Below are 13,226 nucleotides of genomic sequence, written 5' to 3'. Positions count from 1 at the left end.
ACAACGCCTGTAAGACAAGGGTTACATGTAATCAGTTGTTTCATGCATCCATATATATCTGATCGGATTTTTTTTCACACTAACATTGTTTGTACCTCCGTACAGCTTATCAATCTGTAGTCAACAATGGATATAGCCATAGTCCGTTTTCAAAAGTACTCCAGCTTTTTACTTTACCATTAGCTCTCTATTTTTAGCAGGAAGGGGAAACCAGACAAAATTTTCTGTATTATTTCGAGGCGCGTAGGCTGTATAACAGTTGCTAATTCGTTTATGTTACGTTTGATTATGGATTTTCCCGGCAGAAGTGGGTAAAATTTTTGTTCTAAGAAGTGCTATTCCAAGGAAGGCCTGGCTGAACGCGCAGAGTCCCACCGTGACATTACAACAACAACAACAACTCAGCAACTCGAACCAGGTTTATTTGATCTGTGTCATTTTAAACTACTTGTAACAGGTGTGTTCTTACGGCCGCCGAACTCATCTGCCTTGATAAGATTAGATAACGTAAAACCTTAGCCTTCATAAGGTTCCTGGTGAAAAGTCTAAAACGCCCTTATAACCCTCAGGAATCGGCTACATTTATCAGTGTTTATTTGATTAGCCAATTGGTGTTTTACGCCGTACACAAGAACATTTTACTTATACGACGGCGGCCAGCATTATGGTGAGAGGAAACTGGGCAGAGCCTGTCGAAACTCACAGCCATCTGCAGGTTGCTGACAGACCTTCTCATGTACCGCAGGAGAGGAAGATAGCATGAGCTGGATTTGAACTCACAGCAACTGCATTGGCGAGAGGCTCCTGGGTCAGTGTGCCACACTGGCTCGCTAACCACCTTGGCCATGGAGATTCCTCAGCTACATCTAAAATGTTCATTTGCCTGGACCAAGACAATGATGTGGACTAAAGTTACTAGTGCTGATCTCTTCCTGTTTCTAATGCACATTGACATGTATATTATCATCTGCAATAATCCTCTAGTCCATCAGATCTAGATGCACTCAGTGTGCTATTTTAAAATTCTGACATTCATCGTAACACTCTCAGTCCATCGCCGGCTATCAACAAACATGGCGCAAATTTCCAGATCTCCCTTCCAAATTATGGCAATGTATATGAATTTTATGGTAGAATCTCTAATGTCATCCTCTTGATTGACTTTCCTCACCTACGAAACTACCGTAATTAACTCTCTGTGTGGTGGTCACATTGACTGCTAGAACTTTGGCGGTAAGCGAGTGCCTTGCCATCAGCAGTCATTTTATAGTGTCACGTAATCTACTTTTGAGTTTGAAATGCATTGGTATTGGAATCCTCAAGAAAACTGTTATACTTTGATTGCTATCTGCATGAACAACTTAACCTTCTTAACTCAATCCAAAAAGGCATAAAAAAGAACTTTTATTTCTGGTGCAGGTAAGTTTGGGTGTGTGAGCCCAGACATCATTGAGATCCACTCCATCGAGCTGTAGTGTGCAGATGTGCGGCGATTTGTTTGAGAGTCGGCGATGGACGCAGTGTTACGATGAAAGTCAGAATTTTAAAATAGCTCTCTGGGATCATCAGATCTAGGTGGGCTAAATAATCCTTGTGTGTCGAGGGTAACCTGCCTATCTTTTTTGAAAATATCCTAGTTATACGACTAAAGGACATGTAGATGATATTAAAGGCTTGTTTTGTTTCTTACTCTCGGAGGTTATTAAAAAAACTCACGTTTTGCATTCTCTGGTTGATGCCATTGTTGAACAGTATAAAGAACAGAATAGGCCAGCTCTGAATTACCTCCCTTGTCATACACAAGTTGACATCAGTGACTATGATCTGGTATAATCTTAATCCCAGCTATGATATAATGTAAGGTTATTTTTGGAACCTATATTTATTGTTATGCAGAAGCCATCATCCTTAGCCCGAGTGATTTTTGTACCTGATTATTACATTGCATTAGTGCTGAGATCATATTTGACAGGACTTCGTCAAAGCTGTCTGTTGTATTTAATTAATACCAGGATTTTCAAACTACCTCTGTATGGATTAAAATAATACATCACGTTTATCTGTGGCTTTTGTAATCAGTGTGCAAGATTAATTCATAAGCTAGTCAAAGACCCAGCTTATGAATTTGTCTTAATCCTTCGACTAGCCTATGTCGCTTTAACACCGGAACTTGTTATTAGCAGTTTTAGAAATGCACCTTTTCGACTGGAGAGTGACCTGAAGTAATGTGGTCACAATAGCTTAAGGTAATAATATATTCTGTATATTCTATGTAGTTTTAGAGTTATTTTTATTGGTGGTTTGCTTTGTAAAATAATTGGTGGGTTTATTTTTTATTTTTTTATTGTTTTTTTTGGCCATGAGAAAGCACTTGTAGGTCCCTTATCAACCCTCAAAACTCAGTGCACCATCGGTCACCATCGGTCACCATCGGCTTTGTCCTGTTAAGACTGATTGGAGGTCACTTCGGAGACTTTTAATTACCTCAGTTACTGAAGGTAGCTTACACCAGGCATGCTAACGTTAGAAAGTCTTGTATGCATTTTAACCTTTATTTCCATCTTGTAACCTATGCACATGTTCCTGGACTACATGTTTTTTGACTTGGCATTGTTACATGGTTTTCAGTACAGTTACAGTAAATCTGACTTCATTGTATTCCTCTGTTTTATAAGTCAGCTGAGGCCAAGGGAGCGATAAACATCTCATTTGGAATATGGAATAGTAGTGTGAAAAAGTCTGGTCATTTTCTGAAAAATGAGAGGCAGACTGGATCAGAAAGTGTAGAAGTGTACTATGTCCAACAGCAGAAGAAAGAAACTGACTAGTCGCGTGGATGAAGACGCATCTCCAACCTTTAGCATGGTCAACTTAAGGCAGGAGACAACCTCGATGGAAAACACTATGAAAGACCACATGGGTAAGTGATAAAATTACCATAAAGACTTGCTTGGAAAGCCTTTAGAAATCATGCACTGTTTGAATTACCATATTGAGAAAATATTGACCTGATGTTGACAATGTCCATTAGTCCCAAGTTTTCTAAATCTTTAGTTTACATGTGTGATGATGTGGTTGACACCCAAGCTACTTTTGTACCAGTATGTGTGTATCTACATGTACTTATAGATACTAATAGTTATGTACTTGAAAACATATTTTATATTCATACTCATGTCAGAAATGATGACCATCCATGAGAACAAACAGACTCTAAAGAGTCGTGGAGTTGGGAGAAGAGGTGAGTTTTATTTGTTTTCACTGTTCTTCTGTCTTCCGTATGACCCATGTGCTCGATTTTAAACTTCAGTACGATCATGTCTGCAATCAGCAATACAGATGTTACAGTTTCTGATCTCCTTTCACTTGGAATACTTTGACACAACCAGCCAATTCGAGACTGTGGACGTCCGGGCACTTCTCTCATACAAGACAGGGGCAAGCAGATGAGGAGGTGAAAGATAAAATGGGAAGATGTAGGGAAATATAAAACATTGGATGATAATCACTGAAGTACCGCTAATCGTAACCAGAAGTTACAATATGTAAGGCAGTAGACCTATGTGCACAGCGTATGTAAATTTTGAACGTCGAAAAGACACATCAGGCGCGTTGACGTGAGTAAAGCGACAATTTCGCTTGGTGTTTGCAATCTTGAATAATTCACTTAATTGTTTGTGTGTGGAAGTATTGTTAATGTACTATTTATTTATGCATTATATTGGACTGTTATAACTAGATCACCATCAGAAATGTGTGTAAACTCTTTACATGACAGATAAGACTGAAGCTGACATCAAGCCCCTAACTCTTCATATTGAGACAAGTGCTGGAGACCTGTCAGGGTGTGTCAGCCCTGATGCTGTTCCCTTCACCCCTGAGACAGGCTGTGTGAGACCCAACACATACAGTGTTGCACCCAGAACTACACCAGCTCAACAGACTCCAAGCAATGCACAGCAGAGTACAGCATCAGCTCATCAGGTACCCAGTGGGGCAGGGCATTGTGAGGCACCACCCCCTGCCACAAGGCCCCAATCACGATCACCACCTGGTAAGTGTGAGCTATTCTACCGTGCTGTTAGTTACTGATACTTGTCAGGGCCATAATTAACCACAAACTTAGTCCTACTTGATATTACATGTAACTGGTCCCCCTTGATGTTACATTTAGTTGGTCCTCCTTGATTTTACATGTTGCTGGTCCTCCTTGATATTACATGTAGCTGGTCCTCCTTAATATTACATGTAGCTGGTCCTCCTTGATTTTACATTTAGTTGGTCCTTTTTGATATTACGCACATGAAGTCATTCCTTGATGTTACATGTAGCTGGTCCTGCTTGACATTACATGTACTGGTCCTCTTTGATATTACATGTACTGGTCCTCTTTGATATTACATGTAGCTGGTCGTCCTTGATATTACGAACATGAAGTCAATCCTTGATATTACATGTAGTTGGTCCTCCTTTATATTACATGTAGCTGGTCCTCCTTGATGTTATATTTAATTGATCATTTTTGATGTTACGAACATGAAGTCAACCCTTGATATTATATGTAGTTGGTCCCCCATGATTTTACAAGTAGTTTGTCCTTTTTGATATTACGAACATAAGGTTAATTCTTGATATTACATGTAGTTGGTCCTCCTTGATATTATGTGTAGCTGGTCCTCCTTGATATTACGAACATAAGGTCAATCCTTGATTTTACATGTAGTTGGTCCTCCTTGATATTACATGTAGTTGGTCCTCCCTAATATTACATGTAGCTGGTCCCCTTGATTTTACATTTAGTTGGTCCTTTTTGATATTACGAACATGAAGTCAATCCTTGATATTACATGTAGTTGGTCCTCCTTTATATTACTTGTAGCTGGTTTTCCTTGATATTACATGTAGCTGGTCATCCATGATTTTACATTTCGTTGGTCCTTGATATTACAAACATGAAATCAATCCTTGATATTACATGTAGTTGGTCCTCCTTGATATTACATGTAGCTGATCCTCCTTGATATTACATGTAGCTGGTCCTCCTTGATTTTACATTTAGTTGGTCTTTGATGTTACAAACATGAAGTCAATCCTTGATATTATATGTAGTTGACCCTCCTTGGTATTACATGTAGTTGTTCGTCCATGGTATTAGTTGGTCCTTCAGTTAAATAAAGGAAAACATGATCAAACTTTATTTTAATCTAAATATATAGCATCTATAGGACATGTAGAAGCCATGTTTTTAAATAAATTTTGATCATAAATACCACTGCCATTGAACCACTGGATCAGTGTTAGCATTGAGCCCTGTGTGGTTTTGAGCATTCTCACACTTTCACAACGAACAAAGAGGAGATGTTCTCACAGGTTATGAAATCATCATCACAGATACCCAACTGAAAACTGTACCTTACCAGCACAGTCTCCAAATTTATATTTCATGTTTAGTGTACAAGCCTTATGCACTCGTAACCCATGGTTATATAGCCTGATTTTCAGATTTGATCTTAAAGAGACCACAAATTGAATCAGCACACAAAATTTTATCATATACAGACAATATTTGAAGTGGTTACTGCACGGAAACCAATTACCAGTCATCATGAAGGAAATGGTTGAATATGCAAGACTTGTACAAGGATCCAGCTGTTTTCAAATTTTAACTGACCCAGCTGGTTTTTGGATTTTATCTGCCCAAGGAATTTCATCAATAACAATATTTGGAGCAGCTGTTGCACCAAAACCACCAACCTTTGAGAATCACGGAATGAAATATGTAAAACTTATTGATAAAATTCCTTTATTAAAGTGGACCTGCTCACAATTTTTTTTTGTTTCAAAATTAGACTATTTGGAGGAGTCATTTGTCAGAAACCAATATTTGACAAGCATACATGTACAGGGAGGAGAGATCAAAATTACCTCCCTTTTTGCAAAAGCCTGAGATAAGAGTACGTGCATTCTAAGGTGCTGGACCATTGTTGAGCCTTGATGACAGCATAGGCACTTTCTTCAAAGGAAAAACAGCAAATAATATAACTTGATTTTTTTTTGGAATAGGGGATGGATGGAGAATGATATGAATGGCCACAGACACTTTTTTCCCTGACTTGCTAAGTCACTCAACTTTTAATCAGGAATTCTTTTGAGGCCATGGAATGCGCCATGTTAGAGCAACTGGAGCCTGTACTTGTACCCCGTTGTCATATGGTTAAATGATAAACAGATAAAAAAGATGCTGATGACATGAGTCAGTCTCGATTGACTCCATCTGTGCTTGCTTTTTGCTTGCTTTGAACTCCATATTGGATGTGCTGCATTACAAAAACAACATGTTTTGATTGTTAAACTTTCAGTGGAATACTATATACTATACTATAGTTTAATGACTATAAACGTTTGGTATAGTGTTGTCTTTTCTTTTAACATTTATCTTTAGTTTATTAGAAAAATTCTTGTGAAGTGTTGTATAAATGCTCATTAATGAACATTAATAACTATTCATGGAGGTAATTTGCATTCAACACCATAAATAGTATCAATAAATCTTAAGCAGATCTTAGAAATCAAATATTTTAATTGTATTTAATTCTTTTAAAGGACAGCTGTAGTTTTCCTGGCATGTCTATAAATGAACATAGATTTGTTAGTTCGTCATTGTGAAGTATTTATTTATTTTATTTATTTGATTGGTGTGCCAGCACTAAACTTATTACACATTCTGTTATCGTAGCATGAAATTATATAAAACAATGTTATTTTTATCTTTTCAGATAACTTTCCTGCGAAATCAAAGTGTGGCAAAGATGACTTACCAGATGATATATCCCTTCAGTTACAGGTGTCAGTAAATGCTTTACTTGATCGTGAGTCAGGACATAGTAATGAAGACAAGAAACTGTCCAACAAGGCGGTATCTGTATCCAGTAGCTCAAAGACTGTATCCAGCAGCTCAGCGTCTGTATCCAGCAGTTCAGTGCCTGTATCCAGCAGCTCAGCAACTAGTTATGCAGTGGCTGTTTCCAGCAGTTCATCAGAAGAACTGTGTGTCAGTACCATGAAGCTCTCAGAGGAGGAAGATGATGATATCCCAGATAGCATGGTACCTGTTGAGGTTGGACTGCGTTGTTACGACATACTCCTTCTTCACAGCGAGGATGAACCAGAGAATGCTTGGGAAGTGAAGAAACATTTGGAAACAGAACTCCTGTTGAGTAATGGGGAGAGAATACAGGTGCTGTTATACGAAGAACTAGTACAGATATTTAGACGTCAGATCGGCTGTTTGAAAGAGGGAATGGATCACTGCACTTTTGTCTTCATTCTTATCACCAAGACTTTCTGTGAGTCTGACTTGAGCCGCTTTCTGGGAGAAGAGTGTCTGATTAAATCAATTCATGACGCAAACAAGAGATGGAGTGTTGTTCCGTTGTTCACTCAACCCAAAAGGTCTGCTGATTACTGCATTCCGACTGGACTGAATTGTTTGAAAGGCATTAGCTACCACACGAGAGATGAGTTCTACTCTTCAAACATGATCAAAATGATCGAGCAAAGGAGATACATTAAGAATGAAAGGGAAAAGAAAAGGCTAAAGCGCATTAAAAACTGGAAAGAAGACAAACGGCATGAGCTACTTATGGAAAGAATAAAGGAAGAACAGCGTGAAAAGCAAGCAAAAGATTTGAAAGAAATGCAATTGCAACAGCTTAAGAAAAGCTTAGAAAATGCGCCCGTAAATCCTAGTTATATGGCCATTACTTCCTCCAGTTACAACATGCCACAAGCAGCCAACTCTTGCAAATATCCCAACACTGAACAGTTAGGGAATTTCCCTCCATTTCCATACCCATGGACAAACCCTTATGGATATCCGCAATATCCCCATGGACAACCCATGCACTTAACCATGAGTTACCCACACCTCCAGCAGGCATGGGGTGGATATGGCATGCCTCCGGGGTTTGGAGGTATCACTGAGAGCCACTCCATGCCAGGGAACATGGCAGAGATGGCAGGGTATTCTGTAGGGGAACAGCACGGTGGTCACACAGTGACCCTTGGAGCACGTCCCCCACCTTACCATCAGTCTGACGGTAAGGCACTGGAGCAAGCCGGCTTGAGGAGAGGACCAGAGCCAACAGAACAGATTGACACTAGTCTTGATGGTCACAAGCTCTCCAGTAAGAATGAAGATACTGGACAGGGCACCAGCTCTGCCAGGTTTGATACAGGTGATAGATGCTCGGATCCAAAGACTGGATCAAGTAACAACGAAATGAAGACAAAAGAAGGCCTGCTTAAAGAGCAGTCATTTGATGCCGTCACCTACCTCAGAGAGGAAGAGCCAAGCACAGATCCCCAGAGATTCCCTCGCACAAAAAAAGATTATCGTCAAGGTTCTGATAACAGCACTGCCTACAGTGAAACAGGGTTCCGTGAGTCTGACCAACATGAAGCTAGCCTCAGCCAGGCTGTCCCGATTCAGGCTTCACAATCACTGCCTCAGGCTTCTGTCAGCAGCAGTGCCCATGAACATGACGAACAAGCAGTAACTCATCATGCTGGTTCCTGCACAGATCCACTCTTAGATTCCAGTGTGGAGGAGGATGCAACCAAGCAGATTGAGGAGACATCAGTCAAGCAACATCTGGATGGTCTTAGAGTAAGGGAGTCATCCTCTACACGGGCGCACGGAGCACCCCCTGCCACAGACTCGGGCTATGCCTCCAGCAGCAGGTCAACATCCAAAATTTCTACGGCCTCGTACATTCAGCAGAGCTTGGGATTAACGACTCCAACAAAACAGAGCCACAGTGGAGTGGAGCAGGAGGATGCTCAGAGATCCAGGAGCAAAACTGACTCACTGAGCTCATCCTGGACATCTGAGTCAGACTCACTAAGCTCAGCCTTGTTAGCTGAGTCAGTGGCAGAGAGCAGAGAGCAGCAGTTTACAGGCAGAACTGAGCAGCACGGGTCTGTGCTGCGGGAAATCCACCACCACCATCACCACCACGATTCTGAGGCCAAGAAGGTGATCATTATTCAGAACTGTGACACAGTTCACCTAGGAGACAGGTCCACCGTTCAGAACATCCCACATGATGTTGCGCAATACCGGACTGGTCACCAGGGGTGGGATGACCGGTGAGTTAGGTCAGGTAAACTGTAAAATGTCAAGTTTCTCTAAAGTATAATATTGTCCTTATAATATGTAGTCTTCAGTGTGGACCCAGGAGTCTCTCACCAATGCGGTCGCTATAAGTCCAGCTCATACTGGCTTCCTCTCCAGCCACACGTGGGATGGTCTGTCAGCAACCTGCGGATGGTTGTGGGTTTCCCCTGGGCTCTGCCCAGTTTCCACCCACTATAATGCTGGCCGCCGCCATATAAGTGAAATATTATTTTCGCAGCATAAACTTGCTAAGTACAATAACAGCAGAAGCTTGTTGACAAGCATTTTGCAAAAATTGAAAGCGTTGCAGTTTGCCTTTAACAGCACTAATACAGTTATATGATAAGTTGGTGTGATACAGTACGGTGTACACAGATATTTAGACTTAGGGTTAAAGAATGCATTCCAAAACATATGGAGGCCTCAAACTGCCTCATAAGGCCATTGAAAGCTAGTATTCTTTAAAGAATAAAGCATAACATTCTCACTGCAACCGATCAGCTTTGACCAACTGTTGAGTCAAGAAGATTGTGGGTGGTTTACTCTGGACACTCCTGTTTCCTCCACCCATTAATCTGACTGGCGTTACAGAAGTGAAAAATTCAGGAGTTTATTGTTATGATCATATCAGTAAACAATGAATTGCTTTGCACTAACCGAGAATGTAATGTATAGCCAGATGCTTGTATTCACATGATTACATCATGTAATGAGTGGATTTTAATTGCAACTCTTATATTGGTCTGTGTTGCTTGTTAATGTGGGACATATCACCTCTATTAGAAAGAATAGATGCTCATGAAAAAAAGATGAACTAATTTGTGCATGTATATCATTGCAAAATCGATTTTCTAAAATGTTTATTACAGGAAATATTGTTATTTCGAGCCTTAAATACACATCAACACTACATATAGATTTTGTCTTGGGTTTTGTAATGGTTTTGTCTGTTATCAGGTCAGAAACTTGGCAGGGAGAGGCGGGTGTTTGGATGAAGATGAGGAAGAGAGAAGATATGAAGAGGAAGAGAGGAGATATGATGAGGAAGAGAGGAGATATGATGAGGAAGACAGAAGGGGTAATGAAGCAGGTGATGACAGGAGCGATTTTTCTGGTGAGCATAGACCCCAGACTCTGGACGCTCAAATGGAGGATGACACATGGGTGAAAGTTTCTACCATTGATTGCTCAGAGATGAGTATAACCAACAACGATCAGCAGACATCATTAAAACAAGCACAGCCTCAGAGTCCATGATGCGTGATGTTCCTTGCACATCTGACTATACTGACTTATCAGCTAGCCCGTTGATTCAAGGCCATGGAGAGGATGCTGATGGGGTGGGTGTGGTAGGGTTAGGTGTGGAATTCAGAGAGGGAAAGCAGCCTGCCCCTGGTGTGGCAGAATGTGCTAATGCTCAGCGTGATAAATCTGATGTGGGGAGATCTACAGCAGGTGAAAAAGCAAATACCAAACTACACTGTGAAACCTGGATGTACAAGAGAAAACAGACGTCAAGCTCAAGTATGTTGGTCTGTGATAGGGTCAAAAGAGGACAGCATACAGATATGGTAGAGGCTATATCTCTGAGTGGAAAGGGTGTGTGCTCAACAGGTGAAACATGTGTGAATACTGTGGGAGAAAGCGGTGCAGAATTAAGTATGTCACAGTTCGATGGACATGAGTGTGGCGAAAATAAATCTGCAATATTGTCTATAATTTCTCGATACCTTCCAAAGGAGATGATAAAACAGGGAAATGGTGACAGTCGTGAAACTGGTCGAACTGATGTATTACCTGGTACAAGTAGCTCTAATGCAACGCCATGTCTCTCTCTTGGTTCTCATGAAACTGTGTTGCCTGGTAGCTCTCATGAAGGTGTGTTGTCCACTAGCTCTCATGAAGCTGTGCTTTCTGCCAGCTCTCATGAAGCTGTGTTGTCTGCCAGTTCACATGATGCTGCGTTGTCTGCTAGCTCTCATGAAGTAGTGTTGTCTGCTAGCTCCCAAGAACCATCTGGTAGTTCTCATGGAGGCATGTTATATGTATCTAGTAGCATGAATGAATCCATGTTTTCTGACAATTCACAACAAGCTCTCTCATTCGATGAACCCAGGGATATGTCAGTGGATTTGTCCTGTGAAGAGGGAAGCTCAGTTGACCTCGTGTAGGTCAGCCAAAACGCACAAGACGTTCTTTACAGAAAAAGATGGGCAAGGACTGTGTGATATCTTGACTGTGATTAGATATGAAACTTCCAAAGTGCTGGGCCCAGTTCGAAGTGTATCAGTTAATACCAGTATGAAGTCATACTTTTACCAATGCAGTCGCTGAGAGTTCAAGTCCAGCTCATGCTGGCTTCCTCTCCGGCCTTACGTGGGAAGGTCTGTCAGCAACGTGCGAATAGTCTTGGGTTTCCCCCGGTCTCTGCCCGGTTTTCTCCCACCATAGTGTTGGCCGCCATTGTATAAGTGAAATATTCTTGAATACGGCCTAAAACACCAATTAAATAAATAAATAAATAAGCCATACTTTATATTTACAAAAGCTAACCAAAAGCAAATGCCGCTGCCCAAGTCAAAGTATAACTGCAACTGAATTAGTCATATTTAAATTGCTGTTGCACATTATTTTTGGGTTAAATATAAAATTGAAAATTAAAGTTAAATCCGGTATTAAGGCTTACAGTTAAATCCGGTATTAAGGCTTACAGTTTTGAACAACCCAGCCCAGGACTATCAGACAATGGCACTATCAGTGTGACAGTGTTGTGTAGAAATACGTGTAATTTGGTGGATTTATGGTGGGAGATCACTACATGTCTTAAGTTAACTGCATGCTATTTAATACATATGTGATGCAGTGTAAGTCCCTGATTGATGGTAGTAAGATTTCCTTGTTTTCCCCACGGTGAGAGCATCCGGTTCAGCATTGTCATGAGAGGACACGGTTTTTTGCTGGTCCTTTCATGTACTTAAATTTGATTGAAAGGTTTTCAAAATGTTGTAAATTCTTGAAAAAAAAAATGATTTGGTTTTGGGATAAGAGCTTGATTTTCGTAATGTTAGGTACATACCATTTTGCATTATTTTCTAAATGGACTCGCAAGTAAGCTGCATAAACAGTCTCCCCCGAAGGTTTGTATCTAACGTCTAAACCGAATATTCTGAAAGTGCTGGAAAACATGTGATATTAAGTTCTTGAAAAATATTTAATTCATGGGTGGGAACCCTGTGGAATGTTATTGTTATCGTTGTGCCATATGGAATGTTTTTGATTCCTCTACGTATTATTCTGCATTTGTGTACATGTACCTACATATGACAGTTTTATGCTGGATGTGTGTTTGTATTCTATGGATGTTGAAACATGTATAACCTAGCGGTTACAGTTTCTGACTTATAAAGAAGGTCTGGGTTCAGTCCTGTGCCAGGTCGTATCAGACTTGCACCAAGAGAAAAGCACAGTGGATCAGGCCCCAGGATCACGAAGATGTCTTCGCCTGAAGTCAGCCTGAGTCTTCTTAGTATGTGGTATTATTCCTGGTCTTTGATTGAAACTTAATCACTGATTTATTAATTTTCTTGTGAAGGACTAAGAGAATGACTATTAAATTAACACTTCTTAAAATAAGTCACAATTTTAGCACAATAAACTATTTAAATATCAGTACTAGTTGTGAATTTAATGTAAGACAGTTTTACACTGGTCTCTCTCTACTGTGACTACGGCATTTTGGTGTCTTGCCTGATGTTTTTGGAATGGTACTTTTGTGAGGCACCACCATCATTACGGTAAATCAGCAGTACTATATTGAGATACTGATACATTTTGACAAATGTAGGAATTTATGTCACTGTGAATTAATAAATATACCATATATTGAAATGGACAGAATGGTTGGTTGATGAGGCCTTAGGTTGATGTCCCAAATAATAATTTTGGAGTTCCCCAAATTACCTATATAAAAATATATTGATCACTTTTATTGATAATTATGTGGATGTTCATGCCTTGGTGCATAATATATAATTTGTTGTGCCTGTGT

General features: G+C 40.2%; 1 protein-coding gene across 5 annotated transcripts; it reads left to right on the top strand.

Moving 5' to 3' along the window:
• The first annotated feature begins 206 nt into the window (after positions 1 to 206).
• LOC135472168 (uncharacterized) lies at positions 207 to 10,351 on the top strand. Of its 5 annotated transcripts, none has more exons than XM_064751537.1 (6): positions 207 to 457; positions 2,676 to 2,920; positions 3,182 to 3,241; positions 3,779 to 4,054; positions 6,777 to 9,150; positions 10,136 to 10,351. In XM_064751537.1, exons 2-6 carry the CDS (start codon positions 2,797 to 2,799, stop codon positions 10,344 to 10,346), a joined length of 3,045 nt encoding a protein of 1,014 aa, XP_064607607.1. In that variant the 5' UTR covers positions 207 to 457; positions 2,676 to 2,796; the 3' UTR covers positions 10,347 to 10,351. The 5 variants fall into 5 exon arrangements, with proteins under 5 accessions (XP_064607607.1, XP_064607605.1, XP_064607610.1 ...); XM_064751535.1 differs by having other exon boundaries at positions 2,365 to 2,920; XM_064751538.1 differs by lacking the exon at positions 207 to 457 and adding an exon at positions 2,464 to 2,498.
• The last annotated feature ends 2,875 nt before the right edge of the window (positions 10,352 to 13,226 follow it).

The sequence above is a fragment of the Liolophura sinensis genome, chromosome 8 (assembly GCF_032854445.1).
Source record: "Liolophura sinensis isolate JHLJ2023 chromosome 8, CUHK_Ljap_v2, whole genome shotgun sequence".
Taxonomy (NCBI): domain Eukaryota; kingdom Metazoa; phylum Mollusca; class Polyplacophora; order Chitonida; family Chitonidae; genus Liolophura; species Liolophura sinensis.
Note: the sequence above shows the minus strand (reverse complement) of the source record. Positions and strands in the feature narration are given on the sequence as shown.

Excerpts from the sequence above, each read along its gene's own strand:
- LOC135472168 (XM_064751537.1), top strand. The coding sequence starts at position 2,797 with ATGTCCAACAGCAGAAGAAAGAAACTGACTAGTCGCGTGGATGAAGAC. Across the intron at positions 3,242-3,778 it reads TCGTGGAGTTGGGAGAAGAG|ATAAGACTGAAGCTGACATC; the intron begins GTGAGTTTTATT and ends TTTACATGACAG. Across the intron at positions 4,055-6,776 it reads CCAATCACGATCACCACCTG|ATAACTTTCCTGCGAAATCA; the intron begins GTAAGTGTGAGC and ends TTATCTTTTCAG.